General features: G+C 40.6%; 1 protein-coding gene across 1 annotated transcript in view; it reads right to left on the reverse strand.

Annotated features, from left to right (window-relative positions):
• Window positions 1-17,388, reverse strand: part of LOC119478997 (otogelin-like) — a 105,899-nt gene extending 88,511 nt beyond the window's left edge. Inside the window, 8 exon segments of the mRNA XM_037754141.1 lie at window positions 387-496; window positions 5,885-5,991; window positions 6,127-6,257; window positions 9,526-9,734; window positions 9,994-10,115; window positions 12,437-12,594; window positions 14,346-14,447; window positions 17,247-17,388. Of these exon segments, the coding sequence (XP_037610069.1) occupies window positions 387-496; window positions 5,885-5,991; window positions 6,127-6,257; window positions 9,526-9,734; window positions 9,994-10,115; window positions 12,437-12,594; window positions 14,346-14,447; window positions 17,247-17,388 (1,081 nt within the window).
• Between the last annotated feature and the right edge of the window lie 8,699 nt (window positions 17,389-26,087).

A 26,087-nucleotide genomic window follows, 5' to 3' on the forward strand; every position in this document is an offset into this window, starting at 1 on the left:
GTATCGTATCATATCGTATCGTATCGTATCGTATCGCTCTAGATGAGCCAAATATTGTCCTGAATCGTATCGGAACCATGGAAATCGTATCGTATCTATATGTTAACTAAGTTTTTATGTATGTATTCTAATTTAATTGAGCATCTGCTACACTGGATAGAGCCAACCAAACTGTACACCAGCTGAATTCCCTGATCTTCATACTATCAACCCACAGAAGTACATTGCAATTAATAAAGAAAAATAAATGGAGACATTTTCTCGTAATCATGCCTTGCATATCTCGTATTAGCATTTTCCGTAGGTGTAGTGTTCAATTAAAGTGAAATGTGCAGCTTTTTCGGATGCTCTGTGGCATGCAGTTTAAAACACCTGGAAAAACGTACCACACTGTGGAATTTGCAGCCTCCAGTCGTGCAGTGGGTGGTCAGCATGGGCACAGGCCCGGGTGTACTCGCTGAACACCTGGCATACCACATCACCGTTGGGACCCGACCTTCAACAGAGTAACAAACAGAGAAGGACTCTTTGAGCGGAGCCAGGAGAGGTGTGGCCACAGGAGCCAGGATCGCTGAACTGAACTGATCAGACTGTGCAGCTCTTAAATAACTACGCACCAACTGTGTCTCCATCATAGCTAATAAGGATATCTTCCAACTAGGCTTTAAATAGAAAGATAAAGCTGAAAAAGTTTGTTGTAGTGTGGCTGTATCAGTCATCTGATAAGGTACATTTGTGTCTGAACACAGTTAACTGTTTTGTCTTTATCACCAGTCTCTGTTCCACATCACTCTGAGTTAACAGTAACAGTCTGGCGGGGCTAATGTTACCTACAGAAGGAGGGCACGTTCAGTATCATGGACCTGAGCCACCAAAAGACACAACTGAGAAAGCTGTGAGTGGGATCATTTTAAACCAGACAATGACAAAACATTTTCATAATCTTCTTTGTGGATCTAGATTGAGGTAGGTAAAAATGCAAAAAATTTCAAAACACACCTCAAGTGGCTACACAAAGAAGAGTGATGCCCAACAACACCTTACATAACATAACTGCAGTTTTAGGTGATTAAGGAGAAAACAAATTAACTAATAATCACCATGAAACTTCCCCAGTTGATTACGTACATTAGACAATTATATTTTATATTACAAGTTTTCTGGAATTTTATGTGCAAATATGCAAATTATGCACTATCTTATGAACTATGTGCTAATTTGCATACATTACCAGAACAGAAATCTGAACATCAGATAAAGCCAGGTTCAAAATTTCAGTTTCATTTTGTTGACATATTAGAGTCAAAGGTTTTTACAGAGGGAATGTGAGATATCTCTTTGTATCACTCCATAAACCAGAACATACTGTCAACAGCCATAAATAAACGATTTTCGCCATGTTTTGAGGAATAAAATGTTATATAAATCAGGCTATGAGTGATATATGAACAAACCCCTCTTTAAAAATCTTTAGTGTATAGATAGGAATCAAACTGGAAAGTTTGATGTATGTAAGTGCGACTGAAGTGGAGTTTTCTGGCTCAGATCCTGAGAGTGGTCTGCAGGTTCAAACCCAGCTTGAGGCCCTTCTATGTGGAGTCCGCATGTTCTCCCCATGTTAGCATGTTCTCCCTGTGTTAGCGTGGGTTTTCTCCGGTTCTCCAGCTTCCTCCCACAGTCCAAAGACATGCAGGTTCATTGTTGACTCTAAATGTCCCGTAGGTGTGAATGTGAGTGTGAATTGTTGTCTGTCTCTCTGTGTCAGTCCTGTGATAGTCTGGAGACCTGTCCAGGGTGTACCCCGCCTCCGCCCAATGTCAGCTGGGATCCGCTCAAGCCCCCCCGCGACCCCGAATGGGATAAGCGGTTACGGATAATAAATTAATTGCATATATTTTGCAAGACACTACAGGTGAATATGATAAAAAAAAGATATCACCATGAAACCTACCCAATTGTTTACATACATTAAGACAATTATTTTTTGCATTACACTTTTTCTGAATGCTATGTTCAAATGTGAAAATGTGGCATTATCTAATACTAACTTTTGGTGAATTTAGGAGAAATCTACAGACTCAAACAGACAAAGTGGAGTAAAATAAATGTGTATTTTGGATGTTTTCTTTCCACTAGTCTGAAAGAAGACATGTTATGGAAGCAAAATTGCCCCAAAATTGAGGACTGCATGAAAAATTATATTTTCTCACCTTGAATTGAAGATTTTCAAATTCAAAAACAGTATAAGGTGGCATTAATGTTAAATTGGTCAGTAAAGTACTTCTGTGTATAAATATATGTGATTATAGCATACTGTAGGTCAAATTATGAAGAAAAACAAATCCTAGGAAAATTGAGACAATCACAATAAAAATTGGTGCAAGCTGTGCTCTTGATCAGAGGGTTGCAATGTACAGACGTAGGCACAATTGTTGGTACCCTTCCGTTAAAGAAAGAAAAACCCACAATAGTCACTGAAATAACTTGAAACTGACAAAAGTAATAATAAATAAAAATTTACTGAAAATTAACTAATGAAAATCAGACATTGTTTTTGAATTGTGGTTCAACAGAATCATTTTAAAAAACAAACTAATGAAACTGGCCTGGACAAAAATGATGGTACCCCTAGAAAAGATGTAAAATAGTTTGACCATAGGGACATATTAAACTAAGGTGTGTCCTGTAAATAGCATCACAGGTGTCTTCAAACTTGTAATCAGTCAGTCTGCCTATTTAAAGGGTGAAAAGTAGTCACTGTGCTGTTTGGTATCATGGTGTGTACCACACTGAACATGGACCACCGAAAGCTAAGGAGAGAGTTGTCTCTGGAGATCAGAAAGAACATTATAGACCTTCATGTTAAAGGTAAAGGCTATAAGACCATCTCCAAGCAGCCTGATGTTCCTGTGACTACAGCTGCACATATTATTCAGAAGTTTAAGGTCCATGGGACTGTAGCCAACCTCCCTGGACGTGGCTGCAAGAGGAAAATTGATGACATATTGAAGAGACGGATAACACGAATGGTAACCAAAGAGCCCAGAACAACTTCCAAAGAGATTAGAGGTGAACTCCAAGGTCAAGGTACATCAGTGTCAGATTGCACCATCCGTCACTGTTTTAGCCAAAGTGGACTTAATGGAAGACAACCGAGGATGACACCAAATCATAAAAAAGCGAGACTGGAATTTTCCAAAATGCATATTGACAAGCCACAAAGCTTCTGGGAGAATGTCCTTTGGACAGATGAGACAAAACTGGAGCTTTTTGGCAAGTCACATCAGCTCTATGTTCACAGACGCAAAAATGAAGCATCCAAAGAAAAAAACACTGTACCTAATGTAAAACATGGAGGAGGCTCGGTTATGTTATGGGGCTGCTTTGTTGCATCTGGTACAGGGTGTCTTGAATCTGTGCAGGGTGCAATGAAATCTCAAGACTATCAAGGCATTCTGGAGCGAAATGTGCTGCCCAGTGTCAGAAAGCTTGGTCTCAGTCGCAGGTCATGGGTCCTCAAACAGGATAATGACCCAAAACACATCTAAAAACACCCAAGAATGGCTAAGAACAAAACATTGGACTATTCTGAAGTGGCCTTCTATGAACCCTGATCTAAATCCTATTGAACATCTGTGGAAGGAGCTGAAACATGCAGTCTGGAGAAGGCACCCTTCAAACCTGAGACAGCTGGAGCAGTTTGCTCACGAGGAGTGGGCCAACATACCTGTCGACAGGTGCAGAAGTCTCATTGAGAGTTACAGAAATCACTTGATTGCAGTGATTGCCTCAAAAGGTTGTGCAACAAAATATTAAGTTAAGGGTACCATCATTTTTGTCTAGGCCAGTTTCATTAGTTTGTTTTTTTAAATGATTCTGCTGAACCATAATTCAAAAACAATATCTGATTTTCATTAGTTCATTTTCAGTGAATTTTTATTTATTATTACTTTTGTCAGTTTCAAGTTATTTCAGTGACCATTGTTGGTTTTTCTTTCTTTAACGGAAGGGTACCAACAATTTTGCCTACGTCTGTATATTGAGGTCTGCCATGGTGTATTTGAAAATACTGCTACTAGGAGACACCAGAGTCAGACATTTTTTAATCCTACACCTAGAGGCTTTAAAAACTAACACAGAAATTGTCAAAAAGGTTGATAACTCAACTGACAATAAAATAAAGTGTAGAAATAGGGCAGAAAGTTAAAGTAAATTGAAAAACTGAGACTAAAATAAACTTGTGTAGGATTTAGACCTATAGGGTGGCCAGAGCATCATTCATTCTGCAAGATAAATGAATGACATTCATCAACTGTACATCTTCTTACACAACTGAATAAATGTTGCCTCTATGTTCCTCCTGAACCCTGAAGTTTCCCTCCAGTTTCCCAGTATGAGGTGCTGGATCGGAGCCCGGAGATGGTGCAGCCTTCCTGGGTCTGTCTGTCTCAGACATCCAACTGAGTCAGTGAAATAAAAGACTCATGAAGGGAAGTGAAATGCTCCCTCATCTTCATTAAGAACAGGAAGTAAACAGCTGAGGTGCATCAGGTGTTTGAATCCAGTTTCTGGCCACAATTCAAATGACAACTTCTGGTTGAATGCAAATTATCACAATATCTCAAAAACGTATATATATAGATATATATACATATATATATCTATATATGTATATATATACAGTATATACACCGATCAGCCATAACCAGGGTCTGAAATTAAGTTTTTTCCTCACCTGCCACTGTGGCAGTTCACTGAAAATGTCTACCAGGCACTCAATACTTTTGTCTGACACTTTTGAAATCTATGTAGAATGCTTTAGATTTGTTAAGACAGTAGAAAAATGGAATATATCACCTAACCTAAAGCTAGAGTTGGTAATATTCTTCAAAAACATGTTTTATTATATTTGTTTAAATTCTCATTACACCCCGACAGCAATCGATAAATCAAATGAAAAAAGAATAAAATCCAGCATCTGTAGCTGTCGCAGGACTGTAAGCCCGTCCAATCATTTTAATCGGCTCAAATATTCTTAATATAATATTTCTTATTATAAGGAAACCTATCTGCCATGGTGGCAGGTGACCTGAAATTTTTACCTGCCACAGCCAACATTTACCCTGTATTTGGCAGGTGGCAGGTGCTAATTTCATTCCCTGGCCATAACATTAGGACAGTATGGGCACCCCGACTGGTCCCCATAAGCAACAAACTGCTCCTCACTGTGTGTTCTGCCACCTTTCTATCAGAACCAGCATTAACTTGTTCAGCAGTTTGAGCTCCAGTAGCTCTTCTATTGGATCAGACAACACGGGCCAGCCTTCGCTCCCCACGTGCATCAACGAGCCTCGGGTCTGACCCTGTCGCCGGTTCACCGGTTCTCCTTCCTTGGACCACTTTTGGTAGGTCCTGACCACTGCAGACAACCCAGGGAACATCCCACAAGAGCTGCAGTTCTGGAGATGCTCTGACCCAGTCGTCTAGCCAGCACTATTTGGCCCTTGTCAAAGTTGCTCATATCCTTACACTGGCCCATTTTTTCTGCTTCCAACACAAAGTTCAGAGGTCAAAATGTTCACTTGCTGTTTAATATTCCCCCCCACTGCCAGGTGCCATGGTAACCAGATAAGCAATGTTATCCACTTCACCTCCAGAACTGAAATGGTCTTAATGTTATGGCTGATCAGTGTATATACTGTATATACATACATACTGTATATATACTGTATGCTGTATATACATGTATATGTATATTTATTTATACAAATATGTACATATATATATGAATACATGAAAACTGCTGTGGATATCTTGACGTTTCATCAAAGGCCAACATTGGGAGAAAATGAACATGAGGCAGATCTGAATGTGGTGTTCTTACATGCAGAGGTCGTTGGAGCAGCTGGCCATGTAGGACAGTGGGCTGACAAAGTCGTGGCAGCTCTGAAATGGCGGATCCAGCAGCATTGCACACACCTCCTCCACTTTCTGAAGCCACGAAACATACAAAGACAGTTTTTCACTCAAAACATACAGTATAAGATCAAGTGTTGTATTTGCTGTTTATGGAGGAGGACGTTTCTCTGCAACAGGGAAACCTACAGTTTTCATCGGACATCTTACCAGCAGGACATGAGCTTCGACTGCAGCACAGGGTGAAGAGAAGCCAGAGGGCACCATGGGACATCGAGCCTCGTGCGGTTCCGTCTCCACCCAGCTACTCCCGAACATTTCAATTTCATGTGTCAGCACGCCTGTGAGAGACAGAAATTACTTTTAAAACTAGGCCCAGTCTGCTGAAGGGAGGAGATCACATCTCATTTATTATTTACATCACTGATGTCATTGACTACTGTCTACTGAAAATTAGCTTGTAAAGACTTGTTAGAGTTAGATAATCCATTACAGTAAACTACAGTATTCGCAGGGATGGAAAGTAACTAAGTACATTTACTCAAGTACTGTACTTAAGTACATATTGGAGGTATTTGAGTCTTTCCATTATATGCTTCTTTATACTTCTTCTCCATTACATCAGGTAGGCTAAGGGATAATGCCAGACAAGGTGTCCATTATAAGGATTAATGGGGGATTATGGACACCTCCAAGGGCATCATACCGTTTATACCATGGTCACTTGCCAAAGAAAAAAAAAGAATACCTTTAATTTATATTTTCATGCGTTTTGCATCCAAAATCTAACATTTTTCACAATCCAGAACTCTGTTTCCCTGCTAACACATGGGGCTTTGCTAATACCTGGAACAATCTTTACCATTCCATAGGTTCCTGTGCAATGGAAACGTTGTTCACTACTCCAGTAAATAGGACGGACCTTAGCTAGGACTTGGCAACGGGAGATATTTCTATTCCGCTCTACTCATAGAATCCCTCAGCTACGAGCCAGAAAGCTAACGTTATGCTAGCAAGATTCAATGCCAGAACATTGCGTACGGTTGAAAAACAGTAAATTTAATTTGACAGTATGTTTAACAACAAGACTAGCTGGCTATCCAACCATGTCATTATCCTCGAATCAATGTCAAGATTAGCATAGTGCTAGCATAAAGCTAATATTACGCTAGCAAGATTCAATGTCAAAACATTGCGTACGGTTGAAAACAGTAAATATAATTTAACAGTATGTTAAACAACAAGACTAACGTTAGCTAGCTATCCAGCCATGTCATATCAATAATATCAACATTTTCACCAACTGTTGATTAGCATAGCGTTAGCATAAAGCTAACGCTATGCTAGCTAGCTATCCAGCCATGCCATTGTCCCCGAATCAATGTCAAAATGTGCGAGTGCTAGCATAAAGCTAACGTTACGCTAGCAAGATTCAAAGTCAATAACAGTGTGTAGGGTTGAAAACAGTAAATATAATTTAACAGTATGTTAACAACAAGACTAGCCAGCTGTCAGGCCATGTCATTGTCCCCAAAATCAGCTCGAGCATGCGCTAATATGCACGCACAACAGGCATTTCCATCAGGATGGCTAACTTGGCACACCTGTGGCGCATTTGAGCACGGAGTGGGATCATAAAGAAGGCATTATTATAGGGGGGGGGGCATTAGAGGCTGTGAGTGACAATCATGAATTATCAGATTCACTACTTTCACCCCCTTTAATCACAGGACTATCCCCGTCATCATGCACTGACAGTTTGGGAGTTTTGTAGAGAGTTTGGGCCTACGTACATTATTTTTCAACTTGTTTCGTCTCAGGCTATTATAATTAAAATTGTGGAGCTCAAAAGACATTTTGTCCAAGATGGAGACACCGTCAGGGTGAAAGACAGAACGGACGGTCCTGAGGGAGTTATAAGCGGAGCTAAATGCCTGTTGATGCGCAGAAGGAACTGTGTAGAATAATTAATCAAAACGACACGTTTGATGTGCACATAAGCACGGAGGGTTCTGTGGATCAAAACTTCACTTAATGTAACCAGCAGATATCTGTTGCGTCCGTGCGTAATGTTGGCTTGACCGTGTGCAACATCACTCTCTATAGAGACTGCAGCGGTGCGCTGTGCTGGCTCTCTGTATACTGATCTCATGCACACAATTTAATTAATGAGTGGAACATGATTAACGTCTATGTAAGTATAATATAAATATTTTAATTGTAGTGAAAACCGGGACAATTTGTTAGTGACTGTTTTTAAACCGGGGACATTTGAGGGACTCGGGACACGTCAGCTTGAAACCTGGACTGGGTCCCGGACCAAACCGGTGACGTCTGGTCCACCGTAGTCCGGTAGTAGCTTTCTGCTTTCAGTCCAATATGGCCGGAAGCGTAGCTCTGCTGCTGTGTGCTGATGTTGCAATGGAACAAACAACTGACTTTCACTTCTTGGCAATATACCGTTCTTTGGTTTAACTGAAAATAATTAGTAAGTGTACATTATAACCATGACCCTGCAACCAAGAGTATACACCTAGCCCATGGTAGAAAAAATGATGTACATCATTTGTTTTGAGAGAGCTAAAACAAAGAACATGCACTATTACAGTCCTGGTTGTTCTGCTTCCTGGTTTTATCCAAATATTATATATTATTTCTGTCATTGTACCTACTGCACTTGGACTGTATGTGTTGCAATTTACTATGTCCCTGAACAACAAACCTCAGATGGTTGCATTGATCAGATTACAATCTATCTGGAGGTGTGTAAACACCAGGATTTATATGTGTTTTAGTGATTATAATCTGATCCACCAAGATGTGACAGGAGAATTTAAAACAAGCTGATCTGCTCTCATTCTCCATGGTCAGATTGTTACGAGTGATAACTTGGTTAAGTGACTCGCTGCATTTAAATGACTATATTTCAATATGAAGCAGGTTTTCACTATACGTTGAAATATAGTCATTGACAGTGGCACTTTACTTGAGTATTTTCTTTTCATACCTCTTTATACTTCTACTCCACTGCATCTCAAAGGTAAATATTCTACTTTTTACTTCACTAGCCTACATTTATCTGACTGTTTTAGGTACTTTACAAATTAAGATTTCTGCACAAAAATACATATGAAGAGCTTATAAATATGTTTTGCTATAAATTAAACTACCATTAACAGTTTACACAAGTACAGCTGAAACAATTCGTCAATTAATCAATAAGTCGATTGACAGAAAAAATAATTGACAACGATTTTGATAATCATTCAAATCTTTTTTTAAGCAAAAACTGTAACATTTCATGGTTCACAGCATCTAAAATGTGAATATTTGCTTTAAACCATTTCTATGTATTAGTAATAATGTTGAGGTTTGAACAAGAACAAACATTGTGAAGCTGTCACTTTGGGCTCTGGTTTCCTGATTATACTTAAATACTTTTACTTAAGTAACATTTTCAATGCAGGACATTTACTTGTAACAGAGTATTTTTACAGTGTGGTATTAGTACTTTTACATGAGTAAAGGATCTGAATACTTCCTCCACCACACAATTTTGATCCTGACATCTAGACTGCAACCCACTGCTTACAGACAAAATTATCGTACCGTAACTCGTCTTCAGGTCGTCCTGGACGTCTGCGTTGAAGTTCCCACACAGGCCGCAGGTTCTGCCCACAAACTCCGGGCTGAGTTTGATGTAGACTGAGCCACTGCGTCCCTCCCATGCCAGCGTGAGACCGTGTTGCTGCGTCACCAGAACGTACTGAGAGATCCGCTCCAGCTGCAGGTCGTGGATGTGATGAGGCAGCTGCAGACTAAGGACGGAGACCGTGAATACACGGTGATACAAATACCACCTTATCTTCCATAAGGAGCTCATACTGACTGATGTACGGCATTCATCTTTCTATATACAAGTAAAATAAAATGTATATTTCATTCATGTTAAATAAAACATATAAAGAGCGAGCAGCCTTAGACAAACTGAAATAAATAATAAATCCTGATATAAAGAAAAGAAGAAGTTCAGATGTCCATGAAAATGTTCTGTTGTCTACTCTGCTGAGTGCTGACCTTTGGCCCTTGAAGGTCACGTTGGTGGCGTGCAGCCGAACCTCGCCGTCCCACGGGAAGAAGAGGCTGACAGATCGTTGGCAGGTGTAGGGGGCAGAGCTGCAGCCCGGGTCATTGTGGACCTGAACACAGCAAGATGCAATGTGGAAATAATATATAATAACTATATGCATTTCACCTTTTAAGAGATCATACTGGTGGTTTTTCATGTTTTCCCCCCAACTAACTACGAATCCTGACATAACAGAAAAATGGTTTCCTCACTTCCAGGCAGAATAATTTCACTACACAATGAAAATGTACTTGCAAAGTCTTGATTCTTGGTTAAGAGAGGTAACACCCATCATAGTAAGTGATATTACGGAGAGGTAAACAGTCCCAGTCCCTAAAAGTCTGTCCCAACAGATTCGGCTGCTGTACAGTACGCACACATTCACTTTTCATTCGTCTGATTGATCTATGTTTATAAATATATTTATTAAATATAATATGTATATTGTTTATAAAAAAGCTCACAAATGTCACTTTGTTAGTTTTAAAACAACTGGCCAGGAACTGAAAAATGAAGTCTGTTTTGTCTTCTCAGTTAGTTCAATGTTCCTGATTGTGATGTACTTATAAGAAATGGTGACCGCAAGTTATTTCAAATGTCTCTCCTGATATCAGTACTGATGGTGGCTTCATGTAAACAGTGAAGGGTTACTGTTATCGTCTGAATTAGTGCATAACATTTATGGAATCAGCTTTCAATTACCAGTCCTCAAGTGCTTAATTAAGCAATCCTTTTTAAAGAACAGGGGCTGGGATATTCTGTGTTTTTCTTATTGTCTATATTGTCTAAGTAAAAAAACATCACTGAGCAGCCTGGTCTCCTAAAAATTACGTTCCCATACAACGAAACTGCATTGTCAATGACGTTTTGAGGGGAAACCTTAATTGACCACAATATTTTTTACCGGATTACATTTGTTTTTGGTATCTTTATTTTTGTACGTTTTGTATCACAAATAGGTTTCTAATGAGTCCTCGGAAGTCTGGCTGGGGAGGAGGTCGGGGTGGATGGGTCAACAAACAGGACTTTCACCCAGGAGACTGTGGTTCATGTCTGCGTACATAAAGCTGTATATAAGAAGTGGACGTAGTCACCGTGGTGACTATTGACCATTGGTTTGTTGACTACGGTTTTGAAGCCTCAAGTTTGGCATTTTGGCTGTTGCCATCTTGTTTTTTTGTAACCATAACGCTGAATAAGACATTTTTACGCGACCAGAATGTTACAATTAACTTTCATGAAATGAAAACACACTGTAAAAGGGTTTAAAGTTCTACGACGTAAACACAGACAACTCCCAGACCGGACACGCCGTGGTAAGCGTTAGCATAGCGGTAGTGACCTGTCAATCAAAAGGTAGCCACGTCCTACAGCATCCCCTGCTTTATGGTCTATGTGACTCTAAATGGGACCATCATTCACTAAATGAACATCATGCTGTATTGAAGAAGACTTGAAACTAGTGATTGAGATCATAAACTCATATTTACAATGTTTACTGAGGCAATAAATCAAGAGAGAAGTAGGCTCATTTTCTCATAGACTTCTATACAATCAGACTTCTTTTAGCAACCAGAGGAGTCGCCCCCTGCTGGCTGGTAGAAAGAAAACAAGTTTAAGGCACTTCCTCAGTGGCTTCACTTTCAGAAACCTGAGTTGACCAATGGTTGAGAGAAAGTCGTGTTTTATTTGATTGGGAATTGTCTGTAAAGTATTGTCTGTGTGTCACAAGTAGCAGCAGATACTTATACCAGCAACTGTACTGCACAAATGAAGAAAAAAAAGAAATACCTTGAAGAAAAAAGAAATGAGAGACAACAATTTCAGCCCCAGCTCTCCCTAAAAGAGGTTTATACGCTGAAACTTGACCCTGAAGGTAACACACATTCTTGAGCAAAGTGTGGATTTGTCTACTAGAGAAGAAATGTTCATCTCACCTCTTTCTGACACATTCTGGTTGTTAGATTTCCAGCTTTTATATTTTCTTTTTGTTTATGAGATGCTCCTCATCATTAATACCGGCATTAATGTATATCAATAATCAGAAGCGTTTGGATCTGTTCGTGTTCCCTGTTTGGTTAGCTTTTCCCATACACAGATTCGGTATCTGCTGCCTTTTCAGGTGAACAAAGTCTCGGTCTGTTGCAGATGCTTTCAAGGCATAGTGGGTAATTGCAGTATTTAATGGTAATTGACTCTAATAACCAGATAGCTTTCACTAATCTTCAGAGCAAATCTTTTCCTCAGGCTGAAACTTGGAACCTCACAGAAGTCAGAAAGGAGATTGTGTTTTAGAGGCAGGGACGCCACCGAGTCCAACGTTCCTCGACTGGGAGCAGGCGTCGAAACCGAAACCGTCTGGGCAAGCTCTAGTCGGGAGGATTTACTAACCTGGACGACGACGCTGGCCTGGGTGGTTTCCTCACAGTCCCTCAGCAGAGTGTAGGTGCAGCGGCCGGGGAAGTGGTAGTAGAGGCCGTCAAAGGTCTCAAAGTTGTACTGACCCCACGACCGACACGTCATCTCCCTCTCAAAGCCAAGATTAGGAACTGGGCAAATGAAATGGAGGAGAAAAGAAATGATTATGAAATTAAGTTCAGTCTATAGAAACGTTAATTTACTTCACACAAGAGAAATGTCACTTATATAAATAAACATACGTGTCTTAACAAATCATTTATAACATACTGTATCTTTCTTAATGCTTCATTAATAATCAATGTTTAGCCATTAGGAGGCAGAAGAAGCTAAAAGAGGCTAAAAAGCTCTATTAATCGATTAAATATCGATTAATAGAGCTTTTTGTGCAACTGTTTTCTCAGTGTCTCGAAACAAGACAGAATAAGGCAGACACTGCACCAATATCAATAATCAATAATGAAGGTATCTCACCCAAACTGGTAGTTTTTGTCCTGTTTTACAAGATAATCAATCAAATCACTTTGTTAATAAGAATGTGAGTTTTTGTAGTGTTGAAATATAGTTGAGCAGTGTTGGAAGTATTCTGATCTTTTCCTTAAGTTAAAGTAGTAATACTACAGCATAGAAATACTCTGTTACAAGTAAAAGCCCTGCATTCAAAATCTTACTTAAGTAAAGTACTAAAAGTAATTAGCATCAAATACAGTATACTTAAAGTACCGAAAGGTAAAAGTATGTATTATGCAGAATGGCCCGATTTTATATAATTGGGTTATAATAATTGATGCATTATGTTTTCATCACTTTTATGTTGCAGCTGGTAAAGGTGGAGCTCATTTTAATTACTTTATGAACTGCTGGGTAGCTTAACCTATAATATTACATCATAATTTAACAAGTTGATTTATATTTTGAATTAATAATCTGAATCTGCAAAGTAACTACAGCTGTCAAATAAATGTAGTGGAGTAAAAATAACAATATTTGCCTCTGAAATGCAGTGAAGTTGAAGTATAAAGTAACAGAAAATGAGAACACTCAAGTAACGTACAAGTACCTGAACATTGTAGCACAGTAGTACAGTATCTGATTAAATGTAGTTAAAAGGAAGTTTGAAGTAACAAACAAAATGGAACAACCCCTAATTTAGAAAACTCACATTTGGCCTCATAATAAGTCATAAAAGGGCAAAATACAGACCTCCGCCAAGGTGCCTGACGTTAAAAACAGATCCCAGCTCACAGCTGGCGGTACCGTGAGGTGGTCGGCTTGTTATTAACACGGTGTGTTTCCATGTAACATATCGGCGGATGCCTCTCTCATTCAGCAGCCTTGTTATGTCTGTATAACGTTACACTACGTTGTCTCTCATCCCGTCAGCTACCGCTTTGTTCTTTCTCACCGCGGACGGCCAGCAGCTCCCGCACACACATCCACACACGTATCACTCTGCTCTCAGAAGGAGGCCGGGTCATGCGTCATCAACGCGTCATCAGTTACACTGCGCATGTGTTATACCCTGTGGTCTTAATGCTCAGGCCGATCGGAATCCGTAAGAAAATTCCTGAATCCGGATCATGATCCGGATCGCCACCAAAATCTAATGGATTGCTCATTGTGCCACACCCCACCCCTCCAAAAAATGTCATTCAAATCCATCCATAACTTTTGGAGTAATCCTTCTAACAGACAGACAGACAGACAGACAGACCAACACCGGTGAAAACATAACCTGCTCCGCCAGGCCAACCCCAGCTGTAATCACCACCATTCCATGTTGTGAAAATAACCCCAATTCTGGTAGTTCTTATGTTATGTTTAAAACATTTAAACTGACTCAAATTGGTTCAACAAGAGGCATGTCAGGTGTGTGTTTTACCTGTCTGACATCTGTGTCCAGTGGCCTGATACAAGCTGCAGTCACATGACTCCGACTGAACGCACTGTCCTCCGTTCAGGCAGGGAAACACACATGGCTCTGCTGAGAGAGCAAACATTTACACTGAATAATCGGTCCTTTTCAGCTTGTTTCACTGATACAAATTTCACCTGAATCTTACCTGATAAATGTCTACTAATTAAAACATTATGACTAAATAAAGACAGTAAAAAATGGCTGACATGATCTAGTTTGTAATCAGTTGGTATTTCACAATATAAGTAAGAAAGAAAAGATAAGATTATAAATTACTGTATCTTCTTTCATGTCACATCAAATCTATGTCAACCGCTCGGAAAGTTGTCTCCGTACATCCACGCTAAACCACTGGCACAGACGACTGACTTTGAGTATCTGTAGGTAGCGATTTTAAGGAAAAGTCGCCATATGTCAGCACTCATATAGAGTTGTGGGGCCCCAGCAAATGTTCCAGTCACTGAACGCACCACCAAACACCAAATGATGGCTCCTCATCCTGCAGTAACACCATCTGCTCAGTGGGCTTACAGCTGGTCTGTTCAGCCAGCCACATCCCATACAAGTGCAGGTACCATACAGGGGTTTGTGGGGGGGCAATTAATCAGATAGAAAGCTATTTTCCTTCTGTTCACTCTGTGAGGGGGAAGTAAAAACACAGGACCCACTTGTTGCTCTATTTAGAGACACATTACACAACTTTCTGGTGCTTCAAAAATGGCATCAGGAGGTTTTAAAACTGTGAACCTCCTTCACCAGAACACCTGTCAGGTCTGCAATGCTTTACACCAAACGCACCAAACAGATCAGATATCTAATATTGTGATTTTGAGTGTTTTCAGGACAGAAGGGAACAGACAAACCAAACTCTGGCTCTAGAGAAAGCCTTTCACGTTTTTATGTTACCCGAAGGCCACCGTAGCTCTCCAACACGCTTGTGAAACTGTGTAACGTGAGCCGCAGAGTGTAAACCTGGTAACGCCAGCTGCTGTCTGACTTCTGTTTTCCAAAGTAGTGTTATTGTGGTATGGATGACCTCTGAGCGAGGCGAACAGCGTTACCACAGCTTTACACTCTGTGGCTCACGTTACGTCAGTCTTGGAAAGGGAGGAGTGAGTGGAGGGGTACTCAGTTGGTTGCATCTGCACACACCACCACTAGATGCCTCAAAATCCTACACACTGTCCCCTTAAGTTGGCTAGTTGACAGCCATAACAACATTTCTGTTTCGTAATCTATAAGGAATTATTCTTATAATATTTTGGGAAATGCACTTTCTTACTTTCTCATTAAGAGTTCTCTTACACTTTCATGTATGTATGCACTAGGTCTGAGCTAGCTATTAGCCTAGTTTAGCATAAAGACTGAAAGAAGTTTCAAAACCAACTTACCAAAACTCTAAAGCTCATTAATTCAACACATTGGATCTGGTTTGTTTATCCATGCACAAACTGAAATGTGAAAACAACAAGTTAGGGAGTTATGTGCTGTAACTATTTCTTGGTGAGCAGCAGGAACGGGTGCAGTTGTTGTTTGTTTTCTTTAAATATTTAAGTTGGTGTCAGTGGGCAACTCGGGATCTGAGAAGTGAAGCCAATGCTGAAGTGCCTTAAAATTGCATTCTTTCTAATAGCAAGCAGGGGGCGACTCCTCTAGTTTTCAAAACGAAGTCAGATTACTTCTCACTTGATTTATTGCCTCAGTAAACATTGTAAACATGAGTTTATGGTCTCAATCACTAGTTTCAAGTCTTCTATCAATACAGCATGATGTTCATTTGTAATGATGGTCCCATTTAGAGTCACATAGACCATAAAGAGCAGGGATGCTTAAGGGCGGGGCTACCTTGTGACTGACAGGTCGTTACCACGGTGTTGTCCGGTCTGGAAGTTGTCTGTGTTTTCCATCTTACAACTTTAACCCGTTCACAGCATGTTTTCAGGTCATGAAAGTTAATAGTAACATTTTGGTCGCCTAAAAATGTCGTAGTCAGTGTTCTTAGCTCCACCCTTTCGTGTCAACTTTCTGGTTCCAAATACTAACATGGCAAACGGGCAAAAACCAAGATGGCAACGGCCAAAATGCTGACTCGAGGCTTCAAAACGGCAGTCTACAAACCAATGGGTGATGTCACGATGACTACGTCCAACTTCTTATAGCCAGTCGATGGTTAAACAGATGAAACACAACGTGTTCGAAGAGCTTTAGATATGTTGGTTGGTAGTGGTGTGACGATTCACTCAGCTCACGATATGATACACGATATTGGGTTCACGATCTCGATACGATACGATATTATAGCAATAATTTTAACAAACTTGAAATTGAAAATATACGACTGAAAAAAATAGTCTTTTATTCAAAAGACACAAAATGCAAAACAATGCTGTTGTTTGCCCTATAGTTCAATTTTTTTATGGTATCAGGCCTTCCTCCTGTCCTTCTGTCCTCCTCTCCTCCATCAGTCAATACAGTCCTTCCTCCTGTCCTTCTTCTGCTGATGTCACTCACTGCTGCAGGTAACGTTAGGGCTGTAGGGGGGGCTTTGTCTCAGCCAGCTGATCAGATACCAGTAAGATACATGACAAACTAACCTAACAGTCTGACCTACACGCCTACTGCCAGCTTTAGTCATTTAAAGTCATTCACAACTCAAATAACTTACACAGTGTTCAGAGTTAGCTGTTAGCCGCAGAGCTAATGCGCTCTGCTTGTGTGAACAGCAGTGGAGGATGACAGACAGCGGACAGAGCAGATTGAAACGTTGATTTCCTCCATGTTTAACCGTTTCATCGTGTTTATGCTTGTTGAACAGGTGTAATAACGTATCTTGACTTTAACACTTGCAAAATTTATTGCACTTACTAACAGCAACGAGCGCAGCGTCAACTCGTCTCTCCACCACGGCCTCTCGGATCAGCTGTTCATTGACTGCGCTCTGTGTGTGACTGGGCCTATGAAAGGAGGCTGGGTCACAGGCGGACATGGCTCTGGGGGTATGACACATGCGCAGTGTAACTGAAGCTGCGGCCGTGTTTTGCGATTGGTTCAATTTCGGCGAGGGCAGACCAGACTTTACTGCGCATGTGTTGTACCCCAAGAGATATGACTCGTACTCAGCCTCCTTCCATAGGCCTTGAACAGCAGCAGGAAGAGGGTACAGCTTCAGCCCCGGAGCCACATATGTACATAGTACCTATTATGCCCTGATATGGCGATCCAGTTTCTTGTTTCAACGATGCATACCGTCACGTTTTTATATCACGATAATTCGTGGCACGATATTTCGTCACACCCCTAGTTGGTGGGCATATGTTTATACCTTCGGACACAGCCAGGATAGCTGTTTTTCCTCTGGTTCCAGTCTTTAAATAAGCTAAGGCAAATACTGTTAACTCATGGCTTCACAGACATGAGAGTGGTATCTATCAATCTAACCAGAAAGCATATTTCCCAAAACTAAATTTTAAAATTTCAGACTTTGGCGTCCCCCAATGGTGGTCTCAAAAGGGACACTGTGGTAGCCAGCAATAAACACCGATACCTCCTCCCCACAGACCTGAACTAGGAATACTGAGAGCTGAATGCAATACAGACACTTGACTAGTTTTCACCAGTATTCTCTCATTGTTTGTTATGCCATCAGATTAAGTTGAAAAATGATATAACATAGTGTCTTTAAGTTTTAATTCTCCTTATGAAACCTTTATAACCTACCTTGAATCCTACGAAACGATGACCTCAGTCTTCCTTCGCCTGCCTGGCGAGCCAGTGAAATGTTAACTGGACGCTCGTCTCCGTTGACTGTGTTTCCTGGTAAACCAGATGATGATTGTTTGAAGGCATTGAACTGGTCAGGGGATTGGTCAGATGGTGTCGATTTTGACAGTGATTGGTTATGTGATGTTGTGAAGCTAGATGATAAGTGGTGTGATGGTTTTGAGGCGTTTATGGATTGACTAGCTGCTATTAAAGTGGTTGTGATTGATTAGAAGATGTTGAGGTGAGTGATGATGGTTTGGTGTTTTTGAGGCCGGTTGTTGATTGGCTCAGTGGTGTTTGGCTGGATGATGATTGGCTAGGTTTTGTAGTTACTTCCTGCTGAATGGTCAGATAACGTCTTGGCTGGTGCACTGCTGACTGTTGATTGCTGGCTGGCACTGTGTTGGTTGGTGAGTGGCTGGATTTTGCTGTGTCGGTTGATGACTGACTAGTTGGTGTCTCCTTTGTTGTGACTGGCTGGCTGGTGCTGTACTGGTTGGTGACTGGCTGGCTGGTGCTGTACTGGCGGTGGCTGGCTGGCTGGTGCTGTACTGGTTGGTGACTGGCTGGCTGGTGCTGTACTGGTGGTGTTTGGCTGGCTGGTGCTGTACTGGTTGGTGACTGGCTGGCTGGTGCTGTACTGGTTGGTGTTTGGCTGGCTGGTGCTGTACTGGTTGGTGACTGGCTGGCTGTACTGGTTGGTGACTGGCTGGCTGGTGCTGTACGGGTTGGTGATTGGCTGGCTGTGCTGTACTGGTTGGGGTTGGTTGGCTTGGTGCTGTACTGGCTGGTGATTGGCTGGCTGGTGCTGTACTGGTTGGTGATTGGCTGATTGGTACTGTTTTTGTTGGTGATTGACTGGTTTGTGTTGTGCTGGTGGTGATTGACTGGTTTTGTGTTGTGCTAGTTGGTGATTGGCTGGCTGGTGCTCTACCTGGTTTGGTGTTTTGGCTGGTTGGTGATTGGCTGGGTGATAATATTCTGATGGCGGTTTGACTAGATGGTGCTGTGGTAGCAGATTGATTGGTCAGAGTTGAGGGTCCATGAGGAGGTCGGTGTCCTCTCCGTGTTGGAGGACGTCGTCAGGTTGGACACAGCGGTCCGGCTGACCAGTGAATGACTGGAGGAAGACGTGTTGGTTTCTAATGCAGCAGCTGCTGTCTGGAGGTCCTTCAAGGAGAGAAACTGTATCAATAGTTGCAACCATTCAGTCATGCAGCCATAACCTGATCCTACCTAGCAATGTTTCAGAGCCTCTTCCAACCTAATATATTAAATCTGATCATTTTCCATATCGGGCCTTGGCACCGTTTGGCAAAGAGAGCAAGGAGCCAGTTTCCGCAAACCAAAATTAAGTCCTTGAAACGCAGTCTGATTCTTTTAATTAATTCCACGAGTTTAATATAAAATCAATCAAATCTGAAAAAACAAGCTCAGCTCTCAGGTGACAGATTAATAAAGATTTGATTAAAATGTAAGACACCGAAAGCTTTTTACAATTCTGTGTTTTGTTGGGGGCAAAAATTCCTCCCAGAATTACGCTGGTTGTTGCCAAACCAGAGTCTGGACTGGTGAGGACGGAACCGCTGGGAAACGAAGAGGCTTGAGAGAAAAGAGCTGTCATCCAGCCTTCATTAATGACTCCTCTGTGACTTCCAACTCAGCTTTCCCATCCAGGTCAACAACCCCAGTGTTTTCCCCATTTTGGATGAGCTTTGTTGTATGCAGCGAGGGGATATCTATCGAGTAGTTTGCTGAACTAAAATATGAATTCTTGCTTAATTCACTATGCAGAGCTGCTGAAAAAAAATATTAGGTTAAAGCTAGAATAAAACTCTGGGGTAGACACTGAATATCTGGAATACTTTGGCATGAAAATTGTCAGAATTTGACTTTCAGATATTGAAAAGAAAATATAGAGTAACCGCAGCGTTAGTTTAAAAACATTGGCATTCAGAAACTGTCAGTCGAACGTTGTTTCTACAATTTGAGCCTCCCTTGATACCTGAGACTCTAAAACGAAGGCTTTCATCTCAAGAGCGCGACCAAAGCAGATGGCAAAGGGTGAAGGGTAGGGAGGTACAAGGGGTGTGTGACTATGAATCATTAATCACTGATTAGTATCATAGATATCGATACTGAGCAGGTCAAACACAAATACAGCAGTGTCGACCCAGATGATCTGGCATGAGATATATCAGCTCTCTTTACCAGTGACCTGCGACCTGTGCTAATTGCTTTGTTCGTTCACTAACTCCCTTTAGTTTGGACCGGATTCTCACGCCTCTCTGAGCCAAAGGGAAGCCGGACAAAAGGAGCGACCACATTTAGGCTGATGGAGGCTCTGATAGTGGAAGAGTGAGACAACAGACCAGCTACTGTATATTCCTGCTGGGACTCCCTCACGTCTGTTTCTGAGGAACAAATGTCACTGTGGACAGAATGTACGTTTACGTGCTGAAGTGCACGTCAGTAGGGAACAATGTGCATTATTAGTTCATATTGTGATCATTACGTGTGATCTAGGTACAGTTTCAGCCTGGTCTCACGGGAAATGTGTACATTTTTGTGCGCAGAAATACACGTTTTTCAAAGACACATAACATGTATCTTTGTTTGGATGTTTGGATTCAACCAGCATGAAAATAACTCTAAAATACCACAATAAAAACACAAAAATACTGTAGGTGACGAGACATTTTTGTAATTGAATTAAAGTCAGATTGTATTTATCTTTAAAATAATGGCTGCCACTTCATGTAACTCTACGATACAAAATGTTGAGAATCTGCATCTATAACTATACCGTCCCACATTTTATATATATATATATATATTACAGTATACACACACACATACTGTATATATATAATATATACACATTTTATATATAAATATATATATATATTTAACATATATATATATATATATAAAAAATGTGGGACGTATAGTTATAGTTGCAGATTCTCAACATTTTGTATCGTAGAGTTACATGAAGTGGCAGCCATTATTTTAAAGATAAATACAACTTGTATATAAATTATATATATATTATTTTTTTTATTTATATATACATATATATCAAATATATTATAGAAATATATAATATATTTCTACTGTATATATATAAATAATATAAATTGTCAGTGAATCTACACCTATAAGCAAATAGTGAAATTATTGGAAATTTCTACGGGAACATTGTTAACAGATTATTGGGATAAAAGCCCTTCAGGTGCCGGTTTGTTCTTTTCTTTTCACCGGCTGTGTGTTCTGGTTTGAGCGTTGCAGGTTTTTTTGGTGATCTCTGTGTGGTTGGTAATGAGCGTTGCAGGTTTTTTTGGTGATCTCTGTGTGTTGGTGTGAGCGTTGCAGGTTTTTTTTGGTGATCTCTGTGTGTTGGTGTGAGCGTTGCAGTTTTTTTGGTGATCTCTGTGTGTTGGTGTGAGCGTTGCAGGTTTTTTGGTGATCTCTGTGTGTTGGTGTGAGCGTTGCAGGTTTTTTGGTGATATCTGTGTGTTGGTGTGAGCGTTGCAGGTTTTTTGGTGATCTCTGTGTGTTGGTGTGAGCGTTGCAGGTTTTTTGGTGATCTCCGGCTGTGTGTTTGCCGCCTGAAGCAGCTCCATCAGCATCAGTGATCAATGCGGCTGCCTACCTGCCCTCCCTGGGAAGCGGTGTCCCATTTCTGCTGCTTTATCCTGCTGCTCCCGCTGCTGGGACAGAGAGAACAACGACAGGTTTGTTCCTGCTGCAAGTTCCCCCCCCCCCACCCCGACACCACAAACCCACCACCAACCAGGAACCAACCAAACCACCAAAAAACCAAACAACCCCCCCAACTACCAATCAATCAAACAAACCCTGCCTGCTCTACCGAGTACTACTGACAGAGGGACTCCTAAATCAGTTACAACTAGGCTGCAACAAGTCTATTTAATCTATTCACTATTTTCTCAATCAATTGATTAATCGGTTGCTCCATAAAATGAAAGAAAATAGAGAAAAGTGCTTCTCGCAATCTCCCAAAAGCCCAAATTCACATATTTCACTTGATGTATTTTGTGCGACCACAAAATATATTCAATATGCTATCAGAGATGATATAATAGGAATAAAAATATTCGTTCACTTTACTTTCAAAGACAAAAAAACAAACAATTAATCTTCACATTTGAGGAGCAGTGATCAATGCATTTGGCCAATTTTGCTTAAGAAATTAGTTAAATGATTAATCGATTATCCAAATAGTTGCAGATTAATGTTCCGTAGATCAACTAATTGATTAATCAACCAATCATTTCAGCCCTTGGATATTATTATTTAAGATATACTGTATATCTTAAATAATAATACTGTATAAAGGCTATATGCAAATTAAAACCATTTTAAATTATGATAAAAATATTTTTTTTAAAAAACTACATTGCTATTAATATATATATATATATATAAAAAAGATAACTCACTTATTAAATTCATTCCAGTTAGAAATGTTCTCTCTCGCAACACTCCAGGACAGATGCGCTGAAATCAGGTAAAAAAAATAAATTGCAGGCTACAAATAAATAACTAATAATTGAGAAAGTCAATGTGACTCCAATAAAAGGAGATGAAGTAAAGTGTAAAGTAAACCCAGATTAGGACACGTTGGGCTGTATAAAGCACATGTAGAAGGTCACATTGCTGATATTTATTCTAAACTCTTTGAAGAAGATGTAGAGGTTACATTGTGTATTGTGAAACACATCATGTTCTGTGCGGTGGAAACAGCAGATCAGAGGCTCGTGCGTGGAGGTGACTCACCTTGATAAATGAGGATAAAATACAAAGATAAGAAGTGAAGCAGCCTTTTCCCGCTCCGTCTTAAATAGGGATCCATTGGTGTTTCGCGGATCCGCAGTCAGTCGGGTTTGGACAGCATCACCTGGTGAAAAGCCTCGGGCTGGTCTCCCGCTGCTCCATGCGCTGCTCCATCCGGATCATCCCCGAGCGGCCCGCCGCGCGCTTCAAGAACCGTTGCACCTGCTCATTAGCATAAAATATGCAGGGGGCGGGGCCGAGCCGGGGAGCCAAACAGGTGCTCTGCTGTGGAGAGATGATGATGATGATGATGTGACCTGCTGACTGCAGAAAACACATCTGAAACACACACATCTGAAACACGCTGACACAAATAATATCATTCAAATATAAATAACTAAACACCAAACCCAGTGAGATGTCTTCTGTCTATTAGTTAGAATAGAAGAACAACTTGATTAAAACAGAACATAGACACCCAGAGTTGAGTTTAAAGCAGCTGAACCCGACAGGTCGAACTGAGCAGCCGGGAGAACAGCGCCCCCCTGTGGTCCACAGTCAGTGGAGCATCACAGCAGCCTGGGGAGGGAATGGAAAGGATCATGCAAAATTTAAATGTGTTCAAATAAATAAATAGATTCAATTGTAAAACAGAAGTGGTGGATGGACTGAAATTGAAACACAGCAGAAGTCCACGTTTGCATTTGTAAATTATTAGATCTTCTACAATTGTATATTCTCACCCTACATCATGGATGATTTTATCAAACAGTGGTATATGTTCTGTCGCAGGAGATGATTTAAAGGTCCCTTATCGTGCTCATTTTCAGGTTCATACTTGTATTTTGTGTTTCTACTAGAACTTGTTTACATGCTGTAATGCTAAAAAAAAACAAAACTTTATTTTCCTCATACTGTCTGCCTGAATATACCTGTATTCATGCTCTGTCTGAAACGCTCCATTTTAGTGCATTTCAACGGAATTGCAACGGAATTGCGTTGCTAGGCAACAGTTTGGGTCAATGTTTACTTCCTGTCAGCTAATATTATTTACATCCACTGCAACAGGAAATAAATTGGGACACATTTAGAATGTTTATGTTTAAAACTGTGCAATGATCTATATATTGTGTATTTGTGACATCACAAATGGGCAGAAATCCTAACGGCTTGTTTCAAACGCACAATTTCTGCATACGGGCTGTGTGTATTTCTCCCTATATTGAGCATTTTGATAGTTTAACAGTATTTATATATAACACTTAAACCTGCTTTATAATATATAAGACATGAAAATTTCACTTTTTACAATATGGGACCTTTAATATTTAACATCATGTTTAGGTAGGTTCTGTTGAGGCTGTTGCTGTGCGCGGTGTTATTTTAATGTGCATTATTGAATAACACTTCACAGCTCTATTTATTGGCCTGAAACCAATGGTCTGGTTTTAATCAACTTTTTAAATAAAGGGTTTTCAAATCTTAATTATCTGATCCATAACTGCACTACAACTTTACAGTTTACTTTCACATTAGAAATTAAATTAATGTAGCCTACTGAAAAGAAATATATATATATATATATATATATATGTATATAAATACAGGGGGGAAATAATTGACAGATTTAAACTGCAAAAATAAACACTGTGGTTGCTCGCCTTACTTTCTCACTACCGCCACCTGAAAGCCAAAATGTCAACTGTGCACGCAGACAGACTGTCAGGGAATTTTCTCAGTGATAAACACATTGTTTTCTGAATAATATCTTTGATTTCAATGATCTTTATTAATGTGTTGTTCATTAAATACAACATTTAAAAGGGACTGTACGTAGCCTTTTACACACATAAATTGTTTCTTATTGCCAATGTGTGAACAGGTTGTAACTTGTAAAAAATGATACCTTCTGCGACTTTCTGGGTTTCCTCTCTCAGCCTGTAGACTGCTTTTAATATGAAGAACCCCGGCCCGTTTTTCCGTGAAAATCCAGCTGATGTGACGTCATGCACACCCGTGATCGCCTTAGTCGTAGCTAACGTTCAGTTAGAAATGGTTTCCCCTAACGCCAACAAACAACCAGCCCCCACCACCACAACTCAGACTCCAACACAAACTCCACAGAAGCACAACAGAAACAAAGTTATATCTAGTGAAGCCCGTCTTGCAAAACAGGAATGTGACCGACATGGGGGGAAAACTATAGTGTTGTGGGAAAATAGCAAAGCCAGTGCTAAGAGTGTGTGTGCACGTGAGAAGTGAGTGGTGAAGGAAGAGAGAGAGAGCGGCGGTGAGTGTGTGAGAAAAGGAGCGAGCAGCGGAGCAGAAGAGATAGTTTAGCTTTGAGAATATCAGTGAATGTTCAGTGGGAGTTGCAGTATGAGCAGAAATAAATGCTGCAGCTCCTCAAGACCATCAGAGGTTTCCTATGTCTTGTTTCCTGCTGCTGAGTGGAGTGACAGGGGTTAACTCCGGAGCGAGTAATGTTATCGACTCCCAGGCCCAGGAGACCAAAAGTACAGGGTCTCCCCTGGTCCTTCTGACCACGGTCAGGAGGCTGAAGCAGGAAAAGTTAACACTAGGATCAACATCGGCCTTCGATTCATGGAGGGACCTTCGTTTGGTGAGCTAACATTACTGTCAAGCAGGTGAAATACAGAGTGATATCAGGGTTGTAGCTGTCAATCACATTAAGTCTTGTGTGTGTCGCCTCACTGTTTTGACCGATGCTCGATCGCGTCTATGTCGTGCGAGCACAAGCATGAGCAACAGGACGCTGACTGTCGTTGACTTATCGGCCATACGTGTCATTTTTAACGAAACATTTCTGATTCTTACATTGAGTCCCTTTAAAACTGGGGCCATTAGTGGCGTTCAAATATTTAGGGAGGACTTTCCAAACTAGGGTGTTTCAAAGTGATATTATTTTCCTTTTTCTGCATGACCTTTCCTCTGTTGCTTCTCAGACTGTGTCAACCTGATTTAAACCTGAACATACAACCTCCTAACAACTGACAGGAAACACCCTCAATATTGCAGAGTTGACCCCGGTGTCACAGGTGCACAGACTCGTATTAGCATGTGAACGTCTGGTTTTTCGGCAGAGGAAACGCTTCCTGCGTCTGTCTGTCTGTCTGGATAAAA

The sequence above is a fragment of the Sebastes umbrosus genome, chromosome 2 (genome assembly GCF_015220745.1).
Source record: "Sebastes umbrosus isolate fSebUmb1 chromosome 2, fSebUmb1.pri, whole genome shotgun sequence".
Classification (NCBI taxonomy): Eukaryota; Metazoa; Chordata; class Actinopteri; order Perciformes; family Sebastidae; genus Sebastes; species Sebastes umbrosus.